This window comes from Acomys minous (assembly GCF_964271855.1).
Source record: "Acomys minous genome assembly, chromosome: 10".
Taxonomy (NCBI): domain Eukaryota; kingdom Metazoa; phylum Chordata; class Mammalia; order Rodentia; family Muridae; genus Acomys; species Acomys minous.
The window spans coordinates 67,636,520-67,662,018 of NC_140491.1; the positions used below are offsets into that span (position 1 = coordinate 67,636,520).

Here is a 25,499-nt window from a genome sequence, read left to right on the forward strand (position 1 = left end):
GGGAGCTGGGGTTCCCTGGGGCTAGCCTTGTTCCCGGAAGGGCAGCCAGTGTTCTATTGAAACGCTTTTTATTTAAGTCAGTCTGCCTTCCAAGTGGGACTCAAGCCATCAGTTACAACGTCTAGTTATTGTTCCTTAATGGTTTTCTGGGGGCTGGTATCAAGTTAGAAGGTAAAATATTTGGTCCCAAATACTGTAACTATCACAGGAATCTTGAGGGCTGGAAGGAAGATTAAGGAATACAACTTCCTGGGCTAGCTGTGAGGGTTTCTGGGTTGGCCTACTTAGGGGGTGTATGAGGCATGAGAGAACTGGCAGAATGGGCCACGCTGGTTGGTTAGCACTGAGGCCTTAGCCTGGGGTGGTTTTGTTTTTTTGATCCTCTATAGCCTTGGCTAGCTTGGAGCAGGCTGGCCTCAAACTCAGATCTGCCTGTCTCTGCTTCCCAAGTGATGGGATTAAAGGTATGGGCCAGCATCACCTGTTTTTGGGGTGTTGGGGTGTTGGCAGGGATTCTCTGTGTAGCCCTGGACTCTTGTAGACCAGACTGGCCTCAAAAGATCTGCCTCTGCTCCTGAGTAGTGGGGATTAAAGGTGTGCTTTACCACACCAGGATGGGTTTTTAAATCTTCCGGGAATGTCATTAAGTCACCCCACAGTTGAGGTTTCTTTTTATTTTTGTTTTGAGACAGGCTCTGTCTTGGACTCACTTTTTAGGCCAGGCCAGCCTCAAACTCAAAGCGAACTGCCTGGCTCAGTTGAGGTTTCTTAATCATTGGTTTAAAACACTTAAGTGAATATGAACAGGGTGCTGCATACCTTTAATCCTAGCATTCTATACAGGCATGCCTGGTCTCAGTTCTAAGGGTGAGATCCTGGGAGTGTATAGAGTGCTTTCCTTGTATGAATTAGACCTGGGGCTCATTTGCCAAGCCTGTGCTGACATAGAGCTTCCTGAAGATAGGTGTGTTCTGTCCTGAGTGAGCGAGGTTCAGCGATGACAGTTTATTCAGCAGTGACACTCCCTTTAGGGCCTAGACTGGATCCACAGAGAAGTCCTGCCTCAAAGGCTGATCTGAACTCACCAGCGTGGTGAGTGCCGGGACCGTGCATAAGGTTTAGTTTTTAGGGGATGTTGGAGGTCTCCCTAGGTTAAGAGCACTTGACTCCTGCAGAGGACCTGGGTTTAGTTCCCAGCACCCACAGACCGACCAAAAACCAATGACTCCAATTCTGAAGCATCAAATGTCACTCTTCTGGCCTTGCTTGCACATGGTTGGCAGATGGTGAAGGCAAAACATCCATCCATAGCAAAATTAAAAACATTTTAAAAATGCTTTAAAGAAAGTTAATTTGTTTCTCTGTGTCTCTGTCTCTGTCTCTCTCTCTCTCTCTCATAAGGGCCCCCTGACATGGACTCACTTTGTGTACCAGGCTAGCCTTGTTCCACCATCCCCAAATCATATATTTAAAAAGGGGGGGCGGTGTACATCGGGGTGCAATTGGGGGGTGGAGGCAACTGTATTGCTGTGAGTTTGAGCCCAGCTTGGTCTACAAAGGGAATCCAAGACAGCCAAGCAAACACAGTAAAGCCCTGTCTAAAAACAAAAGGCCAGGCGTGGCACATGCCTTTAATCCCAGCACTCAGGGTTAGGGGAGGCAGAGGCTGGTGGGTCACTGAGTTTGAGGCCAGCCTGTTCTACAAAGCGAGACCAGGACAGCCAAGGCTACACAGAGAGGCCCTGTCTCAAAAACAAAACAAAAAACCGAAAAGATTAATTATATATGCAGTGTTCTGCCTGCACACCAGAAGAGGGCACCAGACCTCATAGATGGTTGTGAGCCACCATATGGTTGTTAAGAATTGAACTCAGGACCTTTGGAAGAGCAGCCCTGTGGTCTTGACCTCTGAGCCGTTTTTCCTTTTTTTTTTTTTTTTTTTTTTTGTTTTTTGAGACAGGGTTTCTCTGTGTAGCCTTGGGTGTCCTGGACTCACTCTGTAGACCAGTCTGGCCTCAAAACCACAGATTTTCCTGAGTGCTGCATTTAAAGGCATGTGCCAACACAACCGGCAATCATACATTCTTTAAAAAAAGAAAATTGGCCAGGAGTGGTGGTGCATGCCTTTAATCCCAGCACCGGGGAGACAGGGGCAGATAGATGGCTGTGAATTCGAAGTCAGCCTGCTCTACAAAGTAAGTCCAGAACAGCCAGGGTGACACACAAATAAAAATTGTGATAAGGTTTCCCTGTATCCCTGGCAGTTTTGGAACTCTATAACCAGGCAACCTCCAACTCAGTGATCCACCTGCCTCTGCCTCCACAGTGCTGTGTTAAAGGCTTGTGTATTATACCCGGTTATCTTTTTTGGTTTTGTTTGTTTTTACACAAGGTTTCTTTGTGTACCCTTGGCTATCCTGAACTCACAGTGATTCACCTGCCTTTGCCTACAGAGTGCTGAGATTACAGGCGTGTGCCACCACTGCCTGGCTTTTTGTGTGTGGGGTTTTTTTTTTTTTTTTTTTTTTTGAGACAGTGCTTCTCTGTGTATCTCTGACTGTTCTGGACTTACTCTGTAGACCAGGCTGGCCTCAAAATCACAGAGACCCTCCTGCCTCTGCCTCCCAAGTGCTGGGATAAAAGGCGTGTGCCACCACGCCCAACCACCATTATCTTTCTTAAAGTGAATGTGTGTGTAAGGGTCAAAGAACTGCTTCTGGGAGTTGGTTTTCTACACCATCTGGATCCCAGGAGCTTCATTCCTGAAAGCAAAGTCCCTTTACACACAGCCACTGGTCCAAAGGAGAGTTCTGAGTCAAATTACTTAGTTTCTAGGAGAGCCAGCAGCACGCCATATTAAGACAGGTTGTCTTTCTGGGGTTGGGTGTGTGTGTGTGTGAGACCTCTTGCTCATGCAAGAGATCCGCCCGATAGACTGGACAGTGTTGCGGCTGGAGAGATGGCTCAGTGGTTAAGAGCACTGGCTGCTCTTCCAAAGGACCCGGGTTTGATTCCCAGCACCCACATAGCAGCTCACACCTGTCTGCGACTCCAGTTCCAGGGGATCTGATGCTCACAGGCACATGCAGACAAAATACCAATGCATAATAAAAATAAAATTGTTTTTAGGAAGACAGGGCAGCTGGGTGGTGATGGCGCACACTTTTAATCCCATTGAGGCAGAGGCAGCCTGGTCTACAGAGTGAGTCTAGGATAGCCAAAGACTGGGGGTGGCAGAGGACAAGGAGAACACCACAACCATCTGAGTGCTTGAGCTACAGACGTGTGCCACTAGGCCCCCTTTGAAACACATTACCCGGTGAACTGTAACAGTGGGCAATTCAAAGGAAAAGACCGCACTAGTCTGGTTTGTGTTTTTTGTTTTTTTGTTTTTGTGTGTGAAAGTGGAAGCCATGCGCGGTGAGACATTTCCACTTAGGGCAGTGTATTAAGAAGGCCTTGGGCTGGAGAGATGGCTCAGTGGTTAAGAGCACTGCCTGCTCTTCCAAAGGACCCGGGTTTGATTCCCAGCACCCACATGGCAGCTCACAACTGTCTGTAACTCCAAGATCTGACACCCTCACACCAATGCACAAAATTAAAGTTAAAAAAAAAAAAAAAAAAAGAAGGCCTTGGCTCACACCTGTGACCCAGCCCAGGCACCTGGAAGCAGTCAGGGTCGGCCAGTCCCAGAGGCCAACCTGGGTTGCAGGTGGGGAGGTGGGGGCTGCTGAGATGGGTGGGTCAGGGATTAAGGATATTGCTCCTGCAAAGGACTTGGCTTTGATGCCCAGCGCCTACATGGTGGCTCATGTCGTCAGTTCTAGGAGACCAGAGGTCTTCTGATCCCCGAAGATACCAGGCATGTATGTATAGACAAAACAGTCATACGTGCACGTAAAGAACTCCTAAATGTGACGTGGTGGTGCACAGCTTTAATCCCAGCACTCAGGGAGGCAGAGGCAGGAAGGTCTCTGAGTTTGAGGCCAGCCTGGTCTACAAAGTGAGGCCAGGGCAGCCAGGGCTACACAGAGAAACCTTGTCTTTTGTTTTGTTTTCAGATAGGGTGTTTCTGTAGCCTTCTTGTTCTGGACTCAATTTGTAGACCAGGCTGGACTTGAACTCACATTAGTCCACCTGTCTCTGTCTCCCCGAGTGCTGGGATTAAAGGCATGTGCTACCACATCTGGATCCAGACACTCTGTCTTGAAGGAAAAAAAAAAATCCTCAGGAAAGTTCGTGGCCTAGGCTTGGAGCTGAGCAAATGCGCTAGGCTGTGCAATGAGCCCAGAGGCCTAGTCCTTACTAGTCTGCACCACCATGCTTGGATTTTTTTTTTCTTACATGTTTTAAGATAGGGTCTTTTTGTGTGGCCCTGGCTGGCCTGGGACTCAATCTGCCTGATGGGATTAAAGGCCTGCACCGGAACAGGTTTTTGTCTTGTTTTTGAGACAGGGTCTCACTGTGTGGCTCTAGTTGCCCCTGCTTCCCAAGTGCTGGGATTGATGGCATAGGTGTGGTGTGCTGGCGACAATGCTAAAGCTAACCACGGTTCTGTTTGGCCCTCTCCACCAAGCGCATAGGGTCTTCAAGCCCTCCCCCACATAAGAAGTCTCACTTTCTCTCCTGACCTTTTAAAAAAAACAACAAGGGGGCTGGAGAGATGGCTCAGAGGTTAAGAGCACTGGCTGCTCTTTCAAAGGTCCTAAGTTCAATTCCCAGCAACCACATGATGGCTCACAACCATCTATCATGAGATCTGGTATCCTCTTCAGGCATGCAGTCGTTACATGCAGACAGAATACTGTATACATAATAAATGTGCAGTGGTGGCGCACGCCATTAATCCCAGCACTCAGAAGGGAGAGGCAGGTGGATCGCTGTGAGTTTGAGGCCAGCTTGGTCTACAAAGCGAGTCCAGGACAGCCAAACAGCCAAGGCTACGAAAAACAAAACAAACCACCACCAACAAAACCTAAAACAAAAACAAGGATTCTGGAGACTGATCGAATCCTTAAGCCTGCAACACTTTACAGAACTCACCTCCCAGCCCCTTCGGACATCTTTAAAGTCAGAACCTTGTCTCCAGCTGAGTCAGCAAACGCATCTCCTACCAAGCTTGAGTTGGTTCAAATCTTATTTGTACCTGGCCATAATTTGAATCAAGGTTTACTCCTCACCTGGGCCAGGCTCCCCGCTCAAGCTGCGGGCGAAGCTGAAGCAGACGTGCACTCTTTCCCTCTTCCCATCTGTAGGAAGATCGGTTGTGGGCCAGAGCGTGAGCGCCCCCCGCAGTAAGGGGACCCTGGATCCGCGTAGCCGAACGCGGGAGCTGGGTCCGAGGCGCTGCTCCAGCGCGGCCGGGAGGGGGCGCTGCTCGCCAGCACCCGTCGGGAGCTCGGGTCTCCGGAAGAGGCGCCCGTCCCGCGTGTCCGGCGCCGCTTCCCGGGAAGTTTCAAGTTTGAAAGTCTGGCACTGAGGCCCGGGCTTCCGGAACCGTAGTGGAGGAGAGCACTGGCCGGCGAGGCGCCATGGAGCAGGAGGGGGCGGCGCGCCAGGTGAACCAAGCGCGCGCAGCTGCCGCGTTTGCAGCTCAGGGCACCGGGCGCTCGGATCTTTACCCGACTCCGGCCTCTCTGCCTGAGCCCTCGGTTAAGACTTTCTTGTTACCCGGGTCCACGAAATGACGGAGATCCAGCCGAGCAGCCTGCCTGATACCGTGCAGTGTGCTATCAGGGAGTGCTCGAGTGCCTTAAAATTCGGTCTTTTGGAGACTTTCAGGCGGGTGGAAACTTGCTAGGAGCGCAGAGCTGGCTTGCCGGCCCTCCAGGAGGAGTCCGGGGTTGGGGGAAGGGGGAGCCAAGAGCGCACAGTGGGCGTTGTCACAAACACACCACACCCACAGGCAAGGATACTTTCGCCACCCGAGGCATCTGGCTCAGCAATGTGCAAGGAACTGGGGTCTACCGAAGGGTCCACAACGTGGAAGGATTCCAGTTAGATGTGTCACTTTAGGTGAGAGAGAGAGGCAATGTTCTACCTCAGGGAGGCGAGAAGATGGCATCCCGGTGTCAAGTCAGGACATGAGGGTATGGGTAAAGTGCGGTGGGTAGGTGCACCTGAGTCTCTCAGGCAGCTCTTAAAGCTGCCCCCCCCAGCCCCCTTCCTCCCGAGTTCCCTCTTGGCCCGTCTGGCTTGTACACATTTTCCTATTTCCTGTGAGCCTCCGCCCTGCAGCAGGAGCGAGGTGACTCAGGACCCTGGTGGCCAGCAGTCCCCCCAGCTCTGTGAGAGCTTTGTTTGCTCAGGCCTTTGGCTCTGGCTTTCTTGCCTGGGGCGGTCAAAGGATTTCCTGAGCCTCGCCCTTGCCCTCTGACAGCTAAGGCAGGACCAGCCAGCCTAGCTGAAGTCTGGGCTTGGGGGCTTGGAGTGGGGGGTGGGGGGCCCTAAACTGAGTAGCCATTCTTTCATGGGGCTCAGGAGATGGAACACAGCGAGGTAAGAAGGATAAAAATAGGGTGGCTTCCAGGATCCTTGGACTGGGAAGGGGGCGGGGGTGTGCAGGTCAGCCTCTGAGAGAGAGGTTGTGCTCTGTGCTCTGATCTGATGAACAGCTGTGAGGGTCTTTGACTTCTTGCCAGCTTCATCACCTGTCTGCCTCACTGGCTAAAGGAAGAAGAAACAAGTGTTGGTGTTTTGGGCCACCGGCTGCCTCCTGCATGTGTGGCCTTGACTGAATTCTTTGTATTACCTCCGAGGTTCCACTGGGCTCTTGGACCTAGAGAAAGCAGTGTGGCTGGCTGGGAGAGATCGGGGTCGCTGTTTCTCAGCACACAGGGGCCAATCCTCTGTGATGCCTGGGAGCAAGCCTCTTAACCTGCCTTTGTTCTTCGCTCCTGTAAAGTGGACCTGTGGCAGAGCTCCCATTTAGTACCCTCCAAGCCCCGGTTCTTTCCCCAGGACCACAAAAGAAGGGCAGAGAATCCAGTGTGTTGGTAGAGCTCTTTGGTCTCGAACTAAGGACCCAGGATGCACCGTGGGAACCTGGTCTGTTTTCTCTCTCTCCCTTCTCTGAAAGGAAGACAGGAGCTAGAAGACGCTGCAGAGTTCTCAAACACGCTGGAGTCCTGCCTGCCTAGGGTGGGGGTGGGGGCTAAGACGTCTCTACCCTTTGCAGCCTGGGACTGGCCCGAGGATCCCCGAGGATGAGAAAGAGGGGATCCGCCGAGCTATCCGGAAGGAGCTGAAGATCAAGGAGGGCGTGGAGAAGATGCTGCGAGTGGCCACGGACCGACGCCACTTGGGCCACGTACAGCAGCTGCTGAGGGCCTCCAACCGCCGCCTGGAGCAGCTGCATGGCGAGCTACGGCAGCTGCATGCCCAAGTTCTGCTGCCGGCCTCAGCTGGTGGTGAGTGAGGAGTCCAAACAGACCCCAGGGAACAGTAGATTTATGAAGACCCTCACCGGGCCTTGGCTCTGACCACTGGGCAAGACCACCTGGGCTGCCCTGTGTTATCCATGTTGCCCATCGTGGCCAGGAAGGAAGGGAGGAGAGAAGCCTCTTCAGGTCTGGGCTGTGGTGGGTAGGACCACATGTTCCCCTTGGCGCTGTTGCAGAGCCAGTGGCCTCAGGACCCCAGCCTCGGACAGAGCAGTCAAGGGCTCGGCACCTGGAGGCCTTACAGAGGCAGCTGCAGGTGGAGCTGAAGGTAAAACAGGGGGCCGAGAACATGATGCACACGTGTGCCAGCGGCACCCCCAAGGTGAGTGGCTGGTCTCTGCGATGGGGCGGGTGGGGATCAGGTGCAAAGCCAGGGCCAGACGGTGGTGGCGCACGCCTTTAATCCCAGCACTCGAGAGGCAGAGGCAGGCAGGTTGCTGTGAGTTTGAGGTCAGCCTGGTCTACAAAGTGAGTCCAGGACAGCCAAGGCTACACAGAGAAACCTTGACTAGAAAAACCAAAAAAAAAAAAAAAAAAAAGAGTGCAAAGCCAGGCCCTGTGCCAATAGGGAAATGCTCTCCAGTCCCAGGTCTAATGCAGAGGTACAGTTGGGTGGGTGATTCAAGGTTTCAGTCCACACTCTGTCCCAAAGGTCCAACCGGAGGCTTGCAGAATACCCATCCAGCTGCCAGTCCCAGCTCCCAAGGTTCTGCTGTCACTGGATGCTTTTATTTATTTATGTATTTAAAAAATTTATTTATTTATTATTATGTATACAGGGCTCTGCTTGCATGTACGCCTGCAAGCCAGAAGAGGGCGCCATATCACATTACAGATGGTTGTGAGCCACCATGTGGTTGCAGGGAATTGAACTCAGGACCTTTGGAAGAGCAGGCAGTGCTCTTAACCACTGAGCCATCTCTCCAGCCCTTATTTATGTATTTATTTAATTTTTTTCCTTTCAAGACAGGCTTTCTCTGTGTACCCTTGGCTATCCCAGACTTGCTTTGTAGACCAGGCTGGCCTTGAACTCACAGTGATCCACCTGCCTCTGCCTCCTGAGTGCTGGGATTAAAGGTGTGCGCCACCACACCCAGCTTTTTTTTTTTTAAGACTTATTTATTATGTATACAGTATTCTGCCTGCAAGCCAGAAGAGGGCACCAGGTCTCATCATAGATGACTGTGAGCCACCATGTGGTTGCTAGGAATTGAACTCAGGACCTCTGGAAGAGCAGTCAGTGCTCTTAACCTCTGAGCCATCTCTCCAGCCCGATAGGATACTTTAATACACAGCTTGTCAGACTGTCAGGGAGTCAGGCTCTGCTCACGCCCATCCCCCACCCTCCACCCAGGACCTAGTTCAACAAAAGAGGCTTCCCACCCTTAGTATAAGAGGGGAGACTCAGCTCCAGGCCATGGTGGTCTGCCATAGCCCTGATCTCATGGAGAGAGTGTCACATCCCTGCAGGAAAGGAAGCTCCTGGCAGCTGCCGGGCAGATGTTTAAGGACAGCCAGCTGAAGGTGGCCCTGCTCCGAATGAAGATAAGCAGCCTGGAGGCCAGCGGGTCCCCAGAGCCAGGTGAGGCCTCTCAAGGCTGGGGAGTGGGGGGTGGGGGATGGTAGGGTGGGGTGGGGTTTGAGACCTCCTGTGGCCAGGCCTAAGGGCTCTTCTCCTCCCTGCAGGCCCTGACTTGCTAGCCCAGGAGCTGCAGCACCGGCTGAGAATCGAGGCTGCTGTGGCTGCAGGTGCCAAGAACGTGGTGAAGCTTCTCGGTGGCCAGAGAACACAGGACCGCAAGGCCCTGGCCGAGGTCAGGCTGTGTCCCCCAGCTCGCTGCCCTTCCTACGCCTCAGCTTGTAACCTCAAGGCACGGCCTGACCCCTTCAACCAACACCTCATGTCTTTCTCTGCCTGTGTCTCCTTTGTAGGCCCAGGCCCAGCTCCAGGAATCTTCCCAGAAGCTGGATCTCCTTCGACTGGCCCTGGAGATGCTCCTGGAGAAGCTGCCTCCCGCCCACTCTCTGCGCAGCAGGGTGACCCGAGAGCTACGGATGGCCCTGCTTGGGAACCCTCAGCCCTTGGGGACATTTGTGAAACCCATTGCCCTGACAGGTAGGTGGCAGGGATTTCCTCTCGCTTCAGAGGGGCCCTGACCTTTTGGAGAGGACCCGGAAGCACTTTGGGAAAGAGTTCAGTTCCACTGTATGACCTTGCGTGGCTCTGATTTTCAGCTTCTCCTTCATCTATAACATAGAAATGACAGTCGCTGGCTGTCTGTGGTGGCGCATACCTTTCACTCCAGATCTCGGGAGTCAGAAGCAGGTGGATCTCTGTGAGTTCCAGCCTGGTCTACAGAGTGGGTTCCAGGACAGCCAGAGCTTCCCGGAGAGCCAATAAGTAGACAAAGGCTGGAAATGCTAACAGCGCTGACTCATAGGATTGCTTTGTGAATGCGATGACTTGTGATACCTCAGCGGTAAACACAGTCAGAGCTTGGCCAGGGTGGATGTGATTTTTTTTAATTTTAATTTTAATTTTTTGGTTTTTCGAGACAGGGTTTCTCTGTGTAGCCTTGGCTGTCTATACTCACTTTGTGGACCAGGCTGGCCTCAAACTCACAGTAATCCACCTGCCTCTGCCTCCTGAGTGCTGGGATTAAAGGCGTGCGCCACCACTGCCCGGCTTGAACCTCCATTTTCTAAGCTGAGTGCCTGGACACTACCCTTGGTATCTCTCTAAGATCTGCAAGTATTGCCTCCAGGCCCTGCCTGCCCAAAAGGTGTCCCCAGACCCATTATTTGTCCTCGGGAGCTCCTGGGTTCCAGATGCTTCCTCTGCTTTTCTTCTACCCTTTGAGACAAAACTCTCAGTGATCTCATATTAAATATGTTTTGTCCCCATTGGGGACTCACCCTCACTGTTCAGATGGGAACGAATGGGGCTGGCGACCAGCCTGCTGCTCATGGCCCCAGGCTCCTCTGCCTGCCCCTATGCGCGTGAGGCCATGCTGCCCTCCAGGCCCTGAGCTCACAGCAGCAGCTTACCCCATCCTGTGGCTCCACACAGCTCTGCGGGAAGTCCTCTTCTTGCAGAACTCTTGCATCTGCCCCTGCACAGGCCCCCAGGAAGGAGAGCTGGTCAGGCTGCTAAGCGTAATGGGTGCCTGCCAAGGCCTAGTGTGGACATGGTTTGTTTTTGGTTTTTGTTTTCGAGACAGGGTCTCTCTGTGTAGCCTTGGCTGTCCCGGACTCACTTTGTAGACCAGGCTGGCCTCGAACTCACAGCGATCCGCCTGTCTCTGCCTCCCGAGTGCTGGGATTAAAGGCGTGCGCCACCACTGCCCGGCATTGACATGGTTTAGATCAGCTGCTCCTAACTCTAATTCTCCTAGAGCAAGCAGGTGGTATCCCTCTGGGGTCCTATGGGCCATTGCTTGTGGCTGCTGACAAAGTGCCCTTACGACTCCCTACCAGGGACACTACAGGTTCGCCTCTTGGGCTGTGACCAACTGCTGGTAGCTGTGCCTGGGCGTTCTCCCATGGCTGTCTTGGCAGGAAGCCCTTCTGAAGGCTGGCTCCGAACCAGGTCCAGGCAGCAGCGTGGTGGAGGGGAACCAGCCAGTGAGTAAGAAGCCGCCATAGAAGGTGGTGGGGGCCCCTGCTCTGGATAGGTCCTGAATCTAAGCCTTGGCACTACAGGTGAGGTACTGGCCGTGTTGAAGGTTGACAACCGTGTTGTGGGCCAAACAGGATGGGGACAGGTGGCTGAGAAATCCTGGGACCAGGCTTTTGTCATCTCCTTGGACCGAGTAAGGCTGGCTTTGTGTGGTCAGGGCTAGCTGTTGGCCACAGGGAGGGGAGGCCACTCAAGTGACTGCTGATGCCAATACCTGGCCCTCATCATGGTCTTCCCCACATAGGCCCGAGAGCTGGAGATCGGGGTTCACTGGCGGGACTGGCGACAGTTGTGTGGCGTGGCCTTCCTGAGGCTTGAGGACTTCCTGGACAATGCCTGTCACCAGCTTTCTCTCAGCCTGGTGCCGCAGGGGCGGCTCTTTGCCCAGGTTCCCACTGACCCCTGACCTCTAACAGGGGTTCTTTAGAACTGACACTTTGTGTTTGGTAGATGGCTTAGTGGGTAAAGTGTGCTTATTGTACAAGCATGAGGACCTGAGTTCAAGTCCCTAGCAGCCATGTAAAGACCAGGTGCGGTGGCGCGTGTTTCTAATGTCACCGCTGGCTATACAGAGGCAGATGGATTTCCCAGGCTTGCTGGCCAGCCAGTCTAGCTGAACCAGTGTGTTCTCGGTTCAGTGAGAGATCCTGTCTCAAAAAAAACCAAAACAAAACCCATAAAAAAAAGTGGAAAGGCAGACACCTGGTGTGGCGCCAATCTCTGGCTACATGGGTAAGCATGCCTGCATACATGTGTGCATACATCGTAAACACTGGCACCTCATGTCAGTGTGGGAATGGAGGAATGGGGCTAACCCCAGGGGGAAGCTCATATCCCTACACTGACTTGTTCCTGCCTCATTATACCTCATTGAATAAGCTCTTCTCTGGCTATCCTGGAACTTGCTCAGTAGAACAGGCTGGCCTGAAGCTCACAGAAATCCTACCTGCTTCTGCCTCCCAAGTACTGGGATTAAAAGTTTGCTCCATCACACCCTACACCCCACACCCAGCTTACCGCCTATCTTTTTTTATTTTATTTTTTATTTTATTTTTTCTGTTTTTTCGAGACAGGGTTTCTCTGTGTAGCCTTGGCTGTCCTGGACTCACTTTGTAGACCCCGCTGGCCTCGAACTCACAGCGATCCGCCCGCCTCTGCCTCCCGAGTGCTACGATTAAAGGCATGCGCCACCACGCCCGGCTATCTTTTTATTTTTTGTTTGTTTTTCCGAGACAGGGTTTCTCTGTGTAGCGTAGCCTTGACTGTCCTAGACTCACTCTGTAGACCAGGCTGGCCTCGAACTCACAGCGATCTGCCTGCCTCTGTCTCTCTCCCAAGGCTGGGATTAAAGGCGTGCGCCACCACTGCCTATTTTACAGCCTATCTTGAAGGAACTCATAGCAGAAGCTGTGGAGGAACCCTGTTCGCTGGCTAGCTCTCGGCCTCCCTCACATGCACGCTCATGGGTGGCTAGCCTTCTTATATAGCCCAGCACCACCTGCCTAGGGATTGGTGCCGCCCACAGTGTGCCGGACCCTTCTACATCAACCATCAAGACAGTTCCTGTCCTAGACATGGTCACAAGCCATGCAATCTAGGCAGTTTCTCTGGGATGATTCTGGGTGTGGCACGTCGACAGTTACAGCTAACTTGGATGCCTCCATGCTTGGGATTGGGCCCTAGTCAGTGGGGTGGAAAATGGCCAGTCTTCAGCTCTGTTAATGTCCCTTTAGGTTACTTTCTGTGAGCCTGTCATTGAAAAGAGGCCGCGGCTGCAGAGGCAGAGGCGTGTCTTCTCTAAGCGGAGAGGTATGGAGGGTGACGGGGTGGGAGGGCTGTGAGGAGAGGGTTGAGCTGACCATCTGGGTGGTGAGACTGAGCCCCATGCACCTCCTCCAGGCCAGGACTTCCTGAGGGCCTCCCAGATGAACCTCAGCATGGCAGCCTGGGGGCGCCTCGTCATGAGCCTGCTGCCCCCCTGCAGCTCACCAAGCACAGTCAGTCCCCCTAAGGGGTGCCCCCCAACTGCAACCTGTGGGACCTCCTATTCTGCTTCCCCCAGGTAAGCCACCTGGCCCAGCCTGCCTGGCTCATCCTCTGAGCCTCTCTGTCCTTTACTCATGGCCGCCCTCGCGCCCCCTGTGTGTCTGGGCTCAGGCGTCTCCTTCTTACAGTAACTTCCTGCCCGTGAAGACTCTCTCTCCAGAAGCCATGAAGCCTCCGCCCAAGCCCCCTCGCCTCTATCTGCTCCAAGAACCAGCCCCAGGGACTCCTGTAAGTGATATGGGGACTGACCCAGAGGCTACCAGGAGGGAAAGAGCGGCAGCAACTCTGCCCTATCCTGATCCCATCTGTCCTCACAGTGCACCAAGCGCCCCCACATGGACCCTAGAACTGGAGTAGTGGCCCCCGCCTTGGCAGACCTACCCACCAGGTACTCATGGCTTCCACTCATATAGAGACTTTTCTTTTTCTTTTTTTTTTTTTTTCTTTTTTTTTTCCCGAGGCAGTTCCTCTGTGCAGCCTTGGCTGTTCTGGAACTCATTTTGTAGACCAGGCTGGCCTGGAACTCACAGTGATCCACCTGCCTCTGCCTCCTGAGTGCTGAGATTAAAGGTGTGCGCCACCACAGGCGAGACTTTTTTTCTAAAGGTGTGTGTGTGTGTGTGTGTGTGTGTGTGTGTGTGTGTGTGTGTGTGTGCGTGCATGTGCCTGTGTATGCACACTGACCTGTGTAGAAGCGCACAACTTTTTAGTGATTTCTTTATATTCTATGTTCATTGGTGTTTACCCTGCATGTATGTCTGTGTGAGCGTGCAGATCCCTACAGCTTGAATTACAGACAGCTGTGAGCTGCCATGTGGGTGCCAGGAATTGAACTAGAGTCCTCTGAAAGGACAGCTAGTGCCCTTAACTTATGAGCTATCTTTCCAGCCAAGCACAACTTTTTGGAAGGCAGTTCTTTTAGTCCGCTTTGTTTTTGTTTTTTTTAAAGATTTATTTATTTATTTATTTATGTATACAGCATTCTGTCTACATGTAACACCTGCAGGCCAGAAGAGGGCACCAGATCACATTACAGATGGTTGTGAGCCACCATGTGGTTGCTGGGAATTGAACTCATGACCTCCAGAAGAGCAGACAGTGCTCTTAACCTCTCAGCCACCTCTCCAGCCCTCCACTTTGTTTCTGAGGCAGGGTGCCATTATTCTGCCACTGTGCTGGCTGCGTACACACTTGAACCTTTAGCTGCCTCTCTCTTCTCCACCTCCCATCTCTCCTTAAGAGTGGCGGCGGGGCTGGAGCTGGAGGTTAAGAGCACTGTCTGTTCCTCCAAAGGTCCTGAGTTCAATTCTCAGCACCCACATGGTGGCTTATTAACATCTGTAATGAGATCTGGTGCCCTCTTCTGGCGTGCAGGTGTACACGCAGGCAGAACACTAGACTTAAAAAAAAAGAAAAAAAGAAAGAGTGATGGGATTTCAGATGTGGGCTAGCCATTGCATCTGGCTTTTCTCTCTTTCTTTCTTCCTCCTTTTCTTCCTTTTTTTTCTTTTTCTTTTTCTTTTCTTTTTATTTTTTGAGACATGGTTTCTCTGTGTAACCTTGGCTGTCCTGGAACTTGCTTTGTAGACCAGGCTGGCCTTGAATTCACAGACATCACCTGCCTCTGCCTCTGGAGTGCTGGGATTAAACGTGTGCACCACCACGCCCGGCCTGCATCTGGTTTTACGAAGTTGGTTCTGGGCGTGGAACTTCAGCCATTTCACCTGCTTGAGACCTACTCTTTTTAAAAAAAATAAGGTCTTGCCTGGTGATGGTGGCGGCAGCAATGCACGCCTTTAATCCCAGCACTTGGGTGGCAGAGGCAGGCAGATCTCTGTGAGTTCAAGGCCAGCCTGGACTACAAAGTGAGTCTAGGATAACCAAGGCTACACAGAGAGACCCTGTCTTGGAAAAAAAACTAATAATGGTGATGATGATGATGATGATGATGATGATGATGATGATGATGATGTCGTCGTCTTACAGTGCAGCCCAGGCTGGCCTGCATGTACCACCACTTACTCACTGTGCACACTGGTTGCCACCTTACCCCCTGGTTCCTCATGTATACAAACTGGCTTGTTCACTGTCTTCCTTCTGTGCTGAATGCAGTTTTTAAACTCCAGCTGTGGGGACAGCCTAGCCGGGACAGGAAGGCCTGACCTTGGTCCTACTCAGCCCCCTATGCCCTTTCTGTCTTGCAGGAAACCCCCCAGACTTCAGGACTTCCGATGCTTGGCTGTGCTAGGCCGGGGACACTTTGGGAAGGTAGTGGGCTGAGGATGGTGCACGGTCGTTAGTGGGTGGGTGAGCCTCAACGCATTAGCTAGGAGAAGCTGAGGTGTCGGGGTACTGGGTGGGGAGGTGAAGGCTCTCTGTCCCTCCCACCCGGAGCCCAACTCTTTCTGGTCCCAGGTCCTTCTGGTCCAGTACAAAGGAACAGGAAAATACTACGCTATCAAGGCACTAAAGAAGCAGGAAGTGCTGGCCCGGGACGAGATGGACAGGTGGGCATCACTGACAAGTGTCTGACCCTGGAACCCTTGGGTGGCAGGCCTGGGTTCCAGAAGGTAACTCAAGATCCCAAGGGCCAGAGTCTGGTTTTCACTTTGGCCCTAGGCAAACCCTCTCACTTTTTAGCACTTCTGGTTGCTCGTCTATAAATAGGACTGTGTAGTTTTACAGTTTTTTTGTTTTTTCTGAGTTTTTTGGGACAGGGTTTCTCTGTAGCTCTGGCTGTCCTGGACTCGCTCTGTGGACCAGGCTGGCTTCAAACTCACAGCAGTCCACCTACCTCTGCCTCCCAAGTGCTGGGATTAAAGGCGTGCGCCACCGCGCCTGGCAGTTTTGCAGTTTTAAGTCTTCCCCGTGTGAACCATCAACTTGCCCCCTTAGCTCTTTGAGTATCCAGCCAGCCAGAGGTGCTGTGTGGGTGTCAAGGCACAGCCCACGGAGGTTCCATCCCACGCCCTCCCTTGCAGCCTGTACTGTGAGAAGCGGATCCTGGAGGCTGTGGGCCGCACAGGGCACCCCTTCCTGCTGTCCCTGCTTGCCTGTTTCCAGACCTCCAGCCATGCCTGCTTTGTTACTGAGTTTGTGCCGGGTGGAGACCTCATGATGCAGATCAACGAGGATGTCTTTCCGGAGCCCCAGGCCTGGTGGGTTCCCTGGCGACTTGACACTTGCAATTCACCAAGGGGACAGCACGGCAGCTGCAGCACATCAACTCTGTCCCTAGTGTGTGACCCTGAGTCAAGTCTCAGATCCTCATTTGATTGTATGTATGCGTGGCCTCGCATGGCTGTGTGTGTGCGCATGCGTGCAGGAACTCAGTGGTCAGAGGAGGGTACCAGATCTCCCGGAGCTGGAGTGCCAGTCTGTTGAGGACTGCCTGATGTAGGAAGCCCTCTCTAAGGGGTGGGTATTGGGGGAGAGAATTGTACTTCCTCTTAAATGCTGGGCCATCTCTCCAGCCTCCCAGATCCTGATCTGGGTAAAAGTCATGATGGTTATCCCAGACGGGCTGCTGGGAAGATGCCTGTACTGAGCATTGAACCCAGGACTTAGTGTATGCCAGGCAAGTGCTCTACCACTGAGCTCCAGCCCCAGTCCTGTGTGTTTCCTTTTCTGTTTGTTTGTTTGTTTTATGGTTTTTCTGGGCAGGGTTTCTCTGTGTAGCCCTGGCTGTTCTGGAACTCACTTTGTAGACCTGGCTGGCCTCAAACTCACAGTGATCTGCCTGTCTCTGCCTCCCAAGTGCTGAGATTAAAGGCGTGCGCCACCACCACCGCCCGGCTGTTTGTTTCTTTGAAATAGGGTTCCACTATATAGACCAGGCTGGCCTCAAACCTGCTGTCCTCCTGCCTCAGCCTTCCAAGCAGCTGGGATTGCAGGCCTACTCCACTAGACCCCAAGGCTCTGCCATAGCTGAGCCTGGGAAGGGCAGGTCACTAATATATGGCAATACTAGGATACTTCAGATCCTTTCAGCCCAGGCGCGACTTTAGTTTCTCCAGTCTTATCAATGTCTGAATCTGGCCAGGACCTTCTGGTGCCTCCTAGTGCCGGGTCTGAATTCTCCCTCTACCACCCCTCAGCTTCTACCTGGCCTGTGTGGTCCTGGGGCTGCAGTTCCTACACGAGAAGAGGATCATTTACAGGTAGGTCTTTGCCCAGGGGATGCTGAGGTGGACGATCGCTACACCCCCTATACCCCCACCCACCCCCACACCCCGTGCTGCCGCTGTGCCCCAGGCCTCAGCCCTTCTCAGCCCCTCTGATCTGCACCACCCTGCCTTCAGGGATCTCAAGTTGGATAACCTACTGCTGGACGCCCAGGGTTTCCTGAAGATTGCGGACTTTGGACTATGCAAGGAAGGTAGGGCCGCCTGTCCTGGAATCACATCCTTTTGCCTTGCCCAGGCCTGCCAGAAATCTTCCCCTCTCAAGGGTGTCCAGGGTCCCTGACCCTGGCCTTGGTTCCTGACCTGTGTTTAGAACAGCTGAGAGTGTAACGCTGGCTCTCCCTAATTTGTAGTTGGTCAGACAGTCTACGGTTAGGAGTATAGAGGGCATTTGTTCTGCCTCTTATGACTTTGGCACATTAATTCAGCAGAGAGTTTTCTCATCCAGTCACTGGCTCCACAGTGACCTTGGCCTACAGAGTATAGGGGACACAGCAAACCTTGTCATCAGGTATCATAAAGGCTGGCCCCAGTGTGTGTGTGTGTGTGTGTGTGTGTGTATTTGCATTGCTGGCTTTCAACCCATGTTTCAAACATGCTGGGTAGGTGCTCTACCACTAAGTCACCTCCATCTCTGACTTTGATTTGTAAAATTTTTTTGTACTTAACAATTTTGGGCCAGGTGTGGTGGTGCACAACTTTAATCTCAGCACTTGGGAGGCAGAGGTAGGTGGATCACTGTGAGTTCGAGGCCAGCCTGGTCTACAAAGCAAGTCCAGGATAGCCAAGGCTAACACAGAGGCCCTGTCTCGGAAAAAAAAAAAAAAAGAAAGAAAAAACTAAATAAAACTTTTGTGTGTGAGCTGGATGTGGTGGCACACACCTGTAATCCCCAGCACTGGGGGAGGCAGAGGCAGGCAGATATCTGTGAGTTCGAGGTCAGCCTGGTCTACAAAGGGAGTCTAGGACAGCCAAGGCTACACAGAGAAACCCTGTCCACAGAACAAACACACCAAAAAACCAGAAAAAATATTTGTGTGCATGGGTATTTTGCATGCGTGTATGTCTGTGTACCAGATGCATGAGTGTAGAGGCCGTAAGAGGGCTTCAGATACCTTTGGAACTCAAGTTACAGACAGTTGTAAGGCACTGTGCAGGTGCCTGGAATCAAGCCAGGGTCCTCTCTAAACGCTGAGCCGGCGCTCCGGGCCCCTCCCCCGCACTGGTTCTCCTAACCAGAGGCTGTAGTGAGTGAGCCACGGTGAAGCAGGCGTTGGTGTGGGTGTTGGTCTGCAGGGATTGGCTTCGGTGACCGGACGAGCACCTTCTGTGGCACCCCAGAGTTCCTGGCCCCCGAAGTCTTGACTCAGGAGGCTTACACGCGGGCTGTGGATTGGTGGGGGCTGGGTGTGCTGCTCTATGAGATGCTAGTGGGTGAGGTAAGTGCTGAGAGGGCGGCTTCCGGGGTATCTGGGGTGGGGACGGTGGGAGAGCCTGGATAGCCTGATGAACCCCCATTTCCACAGTGCCCATTTCCGGGGGACACGGAGGAGGAGGTGTTTGACTGCATCGTTAATGCAGATGCCCCGTACCCTCGCTTTCTGTCCGTGCAAGGGCTTGAACTCATTCAGAAGGTGAGTCCTAAGGTCCGGGGCTTGGCTGGGCTGTCTGTGACTTGTGTGTATCTGCCAACACCTTGGTGCCCTATGGCACAGCTTAAGTAGGGGCAGCCAGCACCTGGAGTGGCATGCCCTGAGCTCACACTGCCCGGCTTCCCGCCAGCTCCTCCAGAAGTGCCCAGAGAAGCGTCTAGGGGCAGGAGAGCGGGATGCAGAGGAGATTAAGGTTCAGCCGTTCTTCAGCGTAAGTCTCCACTGCCTGGTGAGGTGGGAGGGCTGGGTGACCCCTGGGGTCTGCTGTGTCCCCCCCCATTCTCACACCCCTCTACTCTTGTCCTCAGACCACCAACTGGCAGGCCTTGCTTGCCCGCACCGTCCAGCCCCCCTTTGTGCCTACTCTCTGTGGCTCTGCAGACCTTCGCTACTTTGAGGAAGAGTTCACCTGCCTGCCTCCGACGCTGACCCCGCCAGTCTCCCAAAGTCGCCTCACAGCTCGCCAACAGGCTGCCTTCCGGGACTTTGACTTTGTGTCTGAGCAGTTCCTGGAGTCCTGAGGGTCTCCCAGCACCTCTGCCAGACTGCTTGTCCATGCACCCAGGGTCAGGTATTTAATGAGTGGGTGGGGTTCCAGGCGGTTGCCATGGGGCTGCTGATGGAGGTGTCACCGGGTGAGCTGTGTCTCTAACCACCCCCCCCATCACTCTTCTATTTCCTGGGAGTACCCAGGTCAGGGAAGACCCCACAGCAATACAGTTTGCTTTGTCTTTTTAATACTTGACTTTATAGAGCATTAAATTAATAAAACTGTACACTTGAGGTAGCCAGGCCAGGGGTTGTGGTGGAGTCTGGGTTCTCTTTGTGCCCAGCACTCCTCCTCAACTTATGTCTTTTTATTCTAGGACTTTCTGGGGTTGGGGAGTGGGGGGCGTCCTGTCTGCTGCTCTGCTGAGAGCTGGGAGCCCTAGGAAGGAATACAGAGCCCACGCTGACTGGGCGGCGGACCCCTAGCCAGCACAGCCTCTGGTTTTTAGGCACAGTGGCAGCCTTCTCTCGAGCGACCCTAGACAGTCTGGCAGCTGCCTTCCTCCTGTTCCTCAGCCCAGAGGTTCTCCGAGGGCCCAGAGGGCCAACCACAGAAAAAGTGGGCCAGGTTTCTAGTCAGACCTCGGTCAAAAGGGTTGCCGGTGCGCTGGCGGAGGTACACAATGCGGTGTGAGGAAATGAACTCCCAGGTAGTCGTATTACTGGCCACCAGGTAGAGGTGGGAGGCCAGGAGCAGGCCAACCACCAACGAGAAGAAGGAAAGAAGCAGGAAGGTGGCGAACAGGAGCCCGGTAGACCGGAGCCATAGCCCCCAGGGCTGGTAGAACTGGAGGCCGGACCTAAGGACAGGGACGGAGACCCAGAGCTAAGGAAAGGGAGTCCTCTGCTCCCGGAGCTCCTGTCTGCACTCCCCAGTGCACCTACCATGCCAGGTGCAGGCCCCACAGGAGAACGACCAGCTGCAGTGCCAGGTAGGCCACAAAGAGCGGGTGGTTGCGTTCACCCACACAGTTCTCCATCCAGGGACAGTGGTGGTCGTAGCGGCGAACACAGCGGCGGCAGTCGCGACAGTGTCGGGCTCGCAGGGGCTGCTGTGGGCACAGCGGGGAGTTCAGGCTCACTGCTGGCACCTACCCTGGGTCCTCCTTTGGGGAGAGGGCTAATGGCCACAGACTGGTCCTAAATTTGGGAGGCCTCCCCTGAGGGGAGGCGAGGCAAGGAGTCGTAATTTGGCAGGACCCCCTCCCACAGGAGTGTGTGAATGTCGCTCACCTGCACCAAGCAGTATCTGCAGCGCCTAAGTGGGATGGCCTGATGAACCATGGCCGTCTGTTCCTCCTTGGGCTCCTCCTGAAAATGACATAGAAGGTGGGAGGGGGAGGGGGTGTCCCCTGATGACACTTGGGGCATCTCTTTTAGGAACCACTTGGTTCTGGCGATCCAAGACTTGGGACCTCTCCCATGCAGAAGGGAGCTACTACGCACAGAGCAGAGCGCTGGACGCTTGGTGGCCTTTGGGAGGCAGCTGTCCTCACTCGGGCCTTGGTGACGTCATCATTGTAGGAGCAAAACCACAGGGTGGGCAAGAGGCTGCCCCAAGGTGCCCCCACAACGTATGCTGCTCAGGGCTTCACAGTGACACATTTTTGAGGTCTCATTTTCCCTTTGGCCGGAAGAAGGGTCTGGACCTCACGGTCGGTCCCTGGTTACCTGAGGCTTGGGCTGGGTAGTCACGTAGCCGGGGTCCATGAGTGACACAGCCAGATAGAGCAGCAGGCAGCTCAGCACCAGGAGCAGGAAGGTGAGGGGCAGGAACAGCTCTCCTTGCTCTTCCCATTGGCGTAGCTCTGGAGAGGCCAGAGGACAGGAAGGCCCGTCGGGGGCAAGCAGGGAGGGAGGGAGGGGAGGAGGAGGAGGAGGGTGGCCAGGCTAGACCCGATGGCTGTGGAAGGGGAGAGAGTCAGCCCCCACAGGGGTGGGGCCAAGAGGCCCAGCGGCTGCCCAGGGAGCCCAGCCTAGGAGGGTCCTAGCATGTGACCAGCCCATGGCGGTCAGTGTAGAGTCTGAAGAAGGGGGAGACGCTGAGAAGTGAAGGGAACATGCGACAGCAGACAGCTGCCTGCACACAACTCCAGGACCCTTGGTTGAAAGACAGCAGAGGGCGGTGGTGGTGCACGCCTTTAATCCCAGCACTTGGGAGGCAGAGGCAGGTGGATCACTGTGAGCTCGAGGCCAGCGTGGTCTACAAAGTGAGTCCAGGACAGCCAGGGCTACACAAAGAAACCCTGTCTCAAAAAAAAAAAAATAAAAGAAAAGAAAGAAAGAAAGAAAAGAAAAGAAAAGAAAGAAAGACAGCAGGTGAGGTTTTGAAGGCAGCTGACTCCCGCGTGAAAACCTGGGGACAAAGGTCAAAAGCAGAGGAGGAGGCCTCACTGTTGGGGGCTGTTGCTTCGCACAGGGAAACCCTGGGGAGGGGGCTGCTGGCGGAAATAATGGGGAAAGCAGATGGATGAGCAAATGCTACCAAGAGAAGATGGGAGACCTCCTCCCCACTATCATGGTGGTTTTGGGGGGCAGTTAATTGTCTCAGGATTTGGGGAGTTGATCAGAGCGCTTGAATCTAGTCGATTTTTCTTTTATTTTTAGTTTTGTTTTTTTTTTGTTTTTGTTTTTGAGACGGGGGTTTCTCTGTGTGTAGCCCTGGCTGTCCTGGAATCACTCTGTAGACCAGGCTGGCCTTGAACTCATAGCGATCCACCTGCCTCACCTACCTCGCTGGGATTAAAGGAATGCGCCACCACCACCCGGGCGATTTCTTAATTTTATTCAGGGTTAGAAGGCAATTTCTGGGAAGGATGGGTAGAGCCCAGGGTCACGGGAGATGGGGCCTCTCCTGGTCCTCGGATTTGATGGGCACTGGTGGTCTTTGGATGGACATCTGTCGCTGACAGCAAAGTCCTGGGATTAATTAGGGACCAATTTGGGAATCAAGCAGAGAGCGGAGGGTCCCCGGGCAGACACAGCAGAAAGACGCTTGAGGAGATGGGGGTGAAGCTCGGTGTGTCTGAGGATTAGGGGGACCAGGGGAGACCCACGCATGAGGGGAGCCACGAGAGATAGGGTGGGCTTGGGGTCGTGCAGTGTCCGGCTCACCGGTGTCGTGCAGGAAGAGTACCAGCGTGATTCCCCAGGTCAGCACGGTGTGCCCAGTCCGCACCAGCACCCCTGGGCTGAGCAGCGCCCAGAGAGCCATGGCTTAGGCCCCCCGCCCCAGCCCACCCGGAAGAAGCGCGCGGAAGGCGGGGCCGCGGAGCAGATGGGCGGTGGCCACGCGGGGATTGGTGGACCCGCTCCGGGGGCGGGGCCCGAGCGGCTCAGGGAGGTTGTCTATTGGGTGGGAGCCGAGGCCCCTCAGGCCAACAGGTGCCGGAGGAGGCGGAGGGCGGGGCCCGCGCGCGCACAGCCAGTAACTCCCTAACTCCGCCCCGCCGTGGGCCAGGTACTTTTGCAAAGCCCGGGAGGCGGAAGCCTGAGGAGCTCCCACCCCCGCATGCGCGTACGTGCCGGTCTTTGATGCCTGGAGGCCACAGGGTGCTTGCTCCCAAGGGGTGATGGGCATGATTTGCGACACTTGCCTCCTATTCGTTTTCGGATATTGCAAACGGATGATGGGGAAGAGGAGGGTTCTGGTGCGGATTCTGAATACACATAGCCGGGGCTTGGAGTCAGAGAAATAGTACGTTCTATGCCTTTCCAGAGAAGTTACTGAACTTCTGCGTCTTCAGTGGGGTTGGTGATAGTACCTGCCTCTAAGGCAAGAACCTGTCTCCTCTGCTACCACTTCGGCCCAGCCAGACTGAATTTCTCTTGTTCCCAGGACCTTCTCCGTTCAGCTGCCTTCCACCTAATTACTCCCTTTCTTCAGTCCCATCCCTAGTGATTGAAACGTCCGAAGGAGCTAGTTGCAAGACGAAGTTATAGACTATTTATTGGTAGCAGCCCTGGGCTGCCTTGCAGGGGGCTGGGGGAAGAAACAGAGAAAGAGGAGAGAGGGAGGAGAGGGAAAGAGAGAGAGAGAAGAAAGAGGGAGGCGGGACAGAAATGTTTGGGTTATAGAGTGAAGGGAAGTCCCTGAAGCTGGCCCACAAAGCTTAGGGTGGAGGGCAGGCTATGCCAGGCATGCCCTGCAGCAGGTAGGGACCAAGGTCCACTTTGATATAGTCTGAAACCCAACACCCAGTATTCTTACTCTTGGCAATTTGTGTTGGTCAACTGGACATCCCCTTTTCTGCAGGGGACCTGACTTCCCAAGGCCAGTGTGGTTCTGGAAGGAATGACTGTCCTTTTCATCATGTGTGTGTGGGGAGGGGTGTGTATAGGACTAATCAGGCCATTTTGTGAGATTACTAAATAGAAGCTGGGAATTAACACCATCAGTTGAGTGCTTGCCTAGCAAGCACTAAACCCTGGGTTCAGGTCCCTCAGCTTGGTATAGAGTGTGTGGTGGTCCATGCCTGCAACCTCAACATGCAGGAGGTAGGGGCAGGAAAGTTCAAGGCCACTACATATTGGGGAAGGGAACTCAAAGACAGCTGTGTGACATGACAGCTTGTCTAAAAAAAAGGGGGAGGAAGGGTTGGGGGCTGGAGAGATGGCTCAGTGGTTAAGAGTGCTGCCTGTTCTTCCAGAGGTCCTGAGTTCAATTCCCAGCACCCAGTTGGTGGCTCACAACCATCTATGTGATCTGATGCCCTCTCTGGCCTACAGGTGTACATGCAGGCAGAGCACTGTATACATAATAAAAAATCTTTACAAAAAAAATGGGGGGGGGGAGGGCTGCTCACATCTTTAGTCCCAGCACTGGGACACCTTTAATCCCATCGTTTGGGACACACAAACAGGCAGATGGCCAGCCTGGTCTATATAATGAGTTCCAAGCCAGCTAGGGCTGCATGGTGAGGGTGTGTCTCCAGAAAAAAAATAATAATTAAGGGCTGGAGAGATGACGGCTCAGAGGTTAAGAGCACTGTCTACTCTTCCAGAGGTCCTGAGTTCAATTCCCAGCAACCACATGGTAGCTCACAACCATCTGTATGAGATCTGGTGTCCTGGTGTACAGGTGTCCATGCAGGCAGAACACTACATAAATAAATCTTTTAAAAGGCAAAAACAAACAAACACACACACAAACCCTATTTGTGTGTGTGTGTGTGTGTGTGTGTGTGTGTGTGTGTGTGCGCGCGCGCGCACAGGATGCCATGGTTCACCCATGAAAATGAGAAGATAACCTAAGCTGTTGTCTCTCCCCTGCTATGTGGGTTCCAGGAACAGCAATCAGCAGGCATAGAGCCTGATTATTATTACTTTATGTGTGTGACTGTTTTGCCTGAATGTATGTCTGCGCACCACGTTCATGCCTGGTGTCTGCAGAGGTCCTAAGAGGGTATATAGGTCCTCTGGAACTGGAGTTACAGATGATTCTAAGCACCATGTGAGTGCTGAAAACTGAACTGTGGTCCCCTGGAAGAGCCACAAGTACAACCAGACATGGTGGTGCATGCCTTTAATCCCAGCACTCAAAGGCATAGGTAGCCTACTCTACATAGTTTCAGACCAGCCAGAGCAACACAGAGAGACCTAGTTTTAGGAGGGAAAAGGCAGAGGCAGGTGGATCTCTGAGTTCAAAGCCAGCCTAGTCTACATAGCAAGTTCCAGGACAGCCAACCCTGACTCAAAACAAACAAACAAACTCCAAACCCAAGAAGAATAAAAAAGGCAACAAGTGCTCTTAACTACCAAGGCATCTCCCCATCCAGTAGGGCGCTTTATTTATTTATTTATTTATTTATTTATACTTATTTAGTTTATCAAGACAGTGTTTCTAACACAGTCCTGGATGATTTAGACTCATTCTATAGACCAGAGTGGCTTCAAACTCACAGAGAATCACCTGTCTCTGCCTCCTGGGTGCTGGGATAAAAGATGT

At 53.4% G+C, this 25,499-nt stretch overlaps 2 protein-coding genes across 3 annotated transcripts; one reads left to right on the forward strand and one right to left on the reverse strand.

Annotated features, from left to right (window-relative positions):
- Nucleotides 1-5,300: 5,300 nt before the first annotated feature.
- Nucleotides 5,301-19,786, forward strand: PKN3 (protein kinase N3). Its single transcript, XM_084799338.1, has 22 exons — nt 5,301-5,558; nt 7,178-7,409; nt 7,619-7,764; nt 8,913-9,024; nt 9,129-9,256; nt 9,375-9,558; nt 10,920-11,066; nt 11,145-11,254; nt 11,366-11,509; nt 12,855-12,930; nt 13,021-13,183; nt 13,296-13,395; nt 13,485-13,555; nt 15,372-15,435; nt 15,583-15,674; nt 16,149-16,325; nt 17,265-17,327; nt 17,469-17,545; nt 18,648-18,790; nt 18,878-18,985; nt 19,134-19,214; nt 19,312-19,786. The coding sequence occupies exons 1-22, from the start codon at nt 5,532-5,534 to the stop codon at nt 19,522-19,524; spliced, it is 2,658 nt and encodes an 885-aa protein (XP_084655464.1). The 5' UTR covers nt 5,301-5,531; the 3' UTR covers nt 19,525-19,786.
- Nucleotides 19,787-19,845: 59 nt separating this feature from the next.
- On the reverse strand, nt 19,846-22,833 carry ZDHHC12 (zDHHC palmitoyltransferase 12). 2 transcript variants are annotated; one of them, XM_084799365.1, is made up of 5 exons: nt 22,667-22,833; nt 21,224-21,360; nt 20,786-20,863; nt 20,438-20,604; nt 19,846-20,330 (listed from the first exon to the last, which is right to left on the reverse strand). In XM_084799365.1, exons 1-5 carry the CDS (start codon nt 22,764-22,766, stop codon nt 20,129-20,131), a joined length of 684 nt encoding a protein of 227 aa, XP_084655491.1. In that variant the 5' UTR covers nt 22,767-22,833; the 3' UTR covers nt 19,846-20,128. The 2 variants fall into 2 exon arrangements, with proteins under 2 accessions (XP_084655491.1, XP_084655490.1); XM_084799364.1 differs by having other exon boundaries at nt 19,846-20,352; nt 22,667-22,830.
- Nucleotides 22,834-25,499: the final 2,666 nt, after the last annotated feature.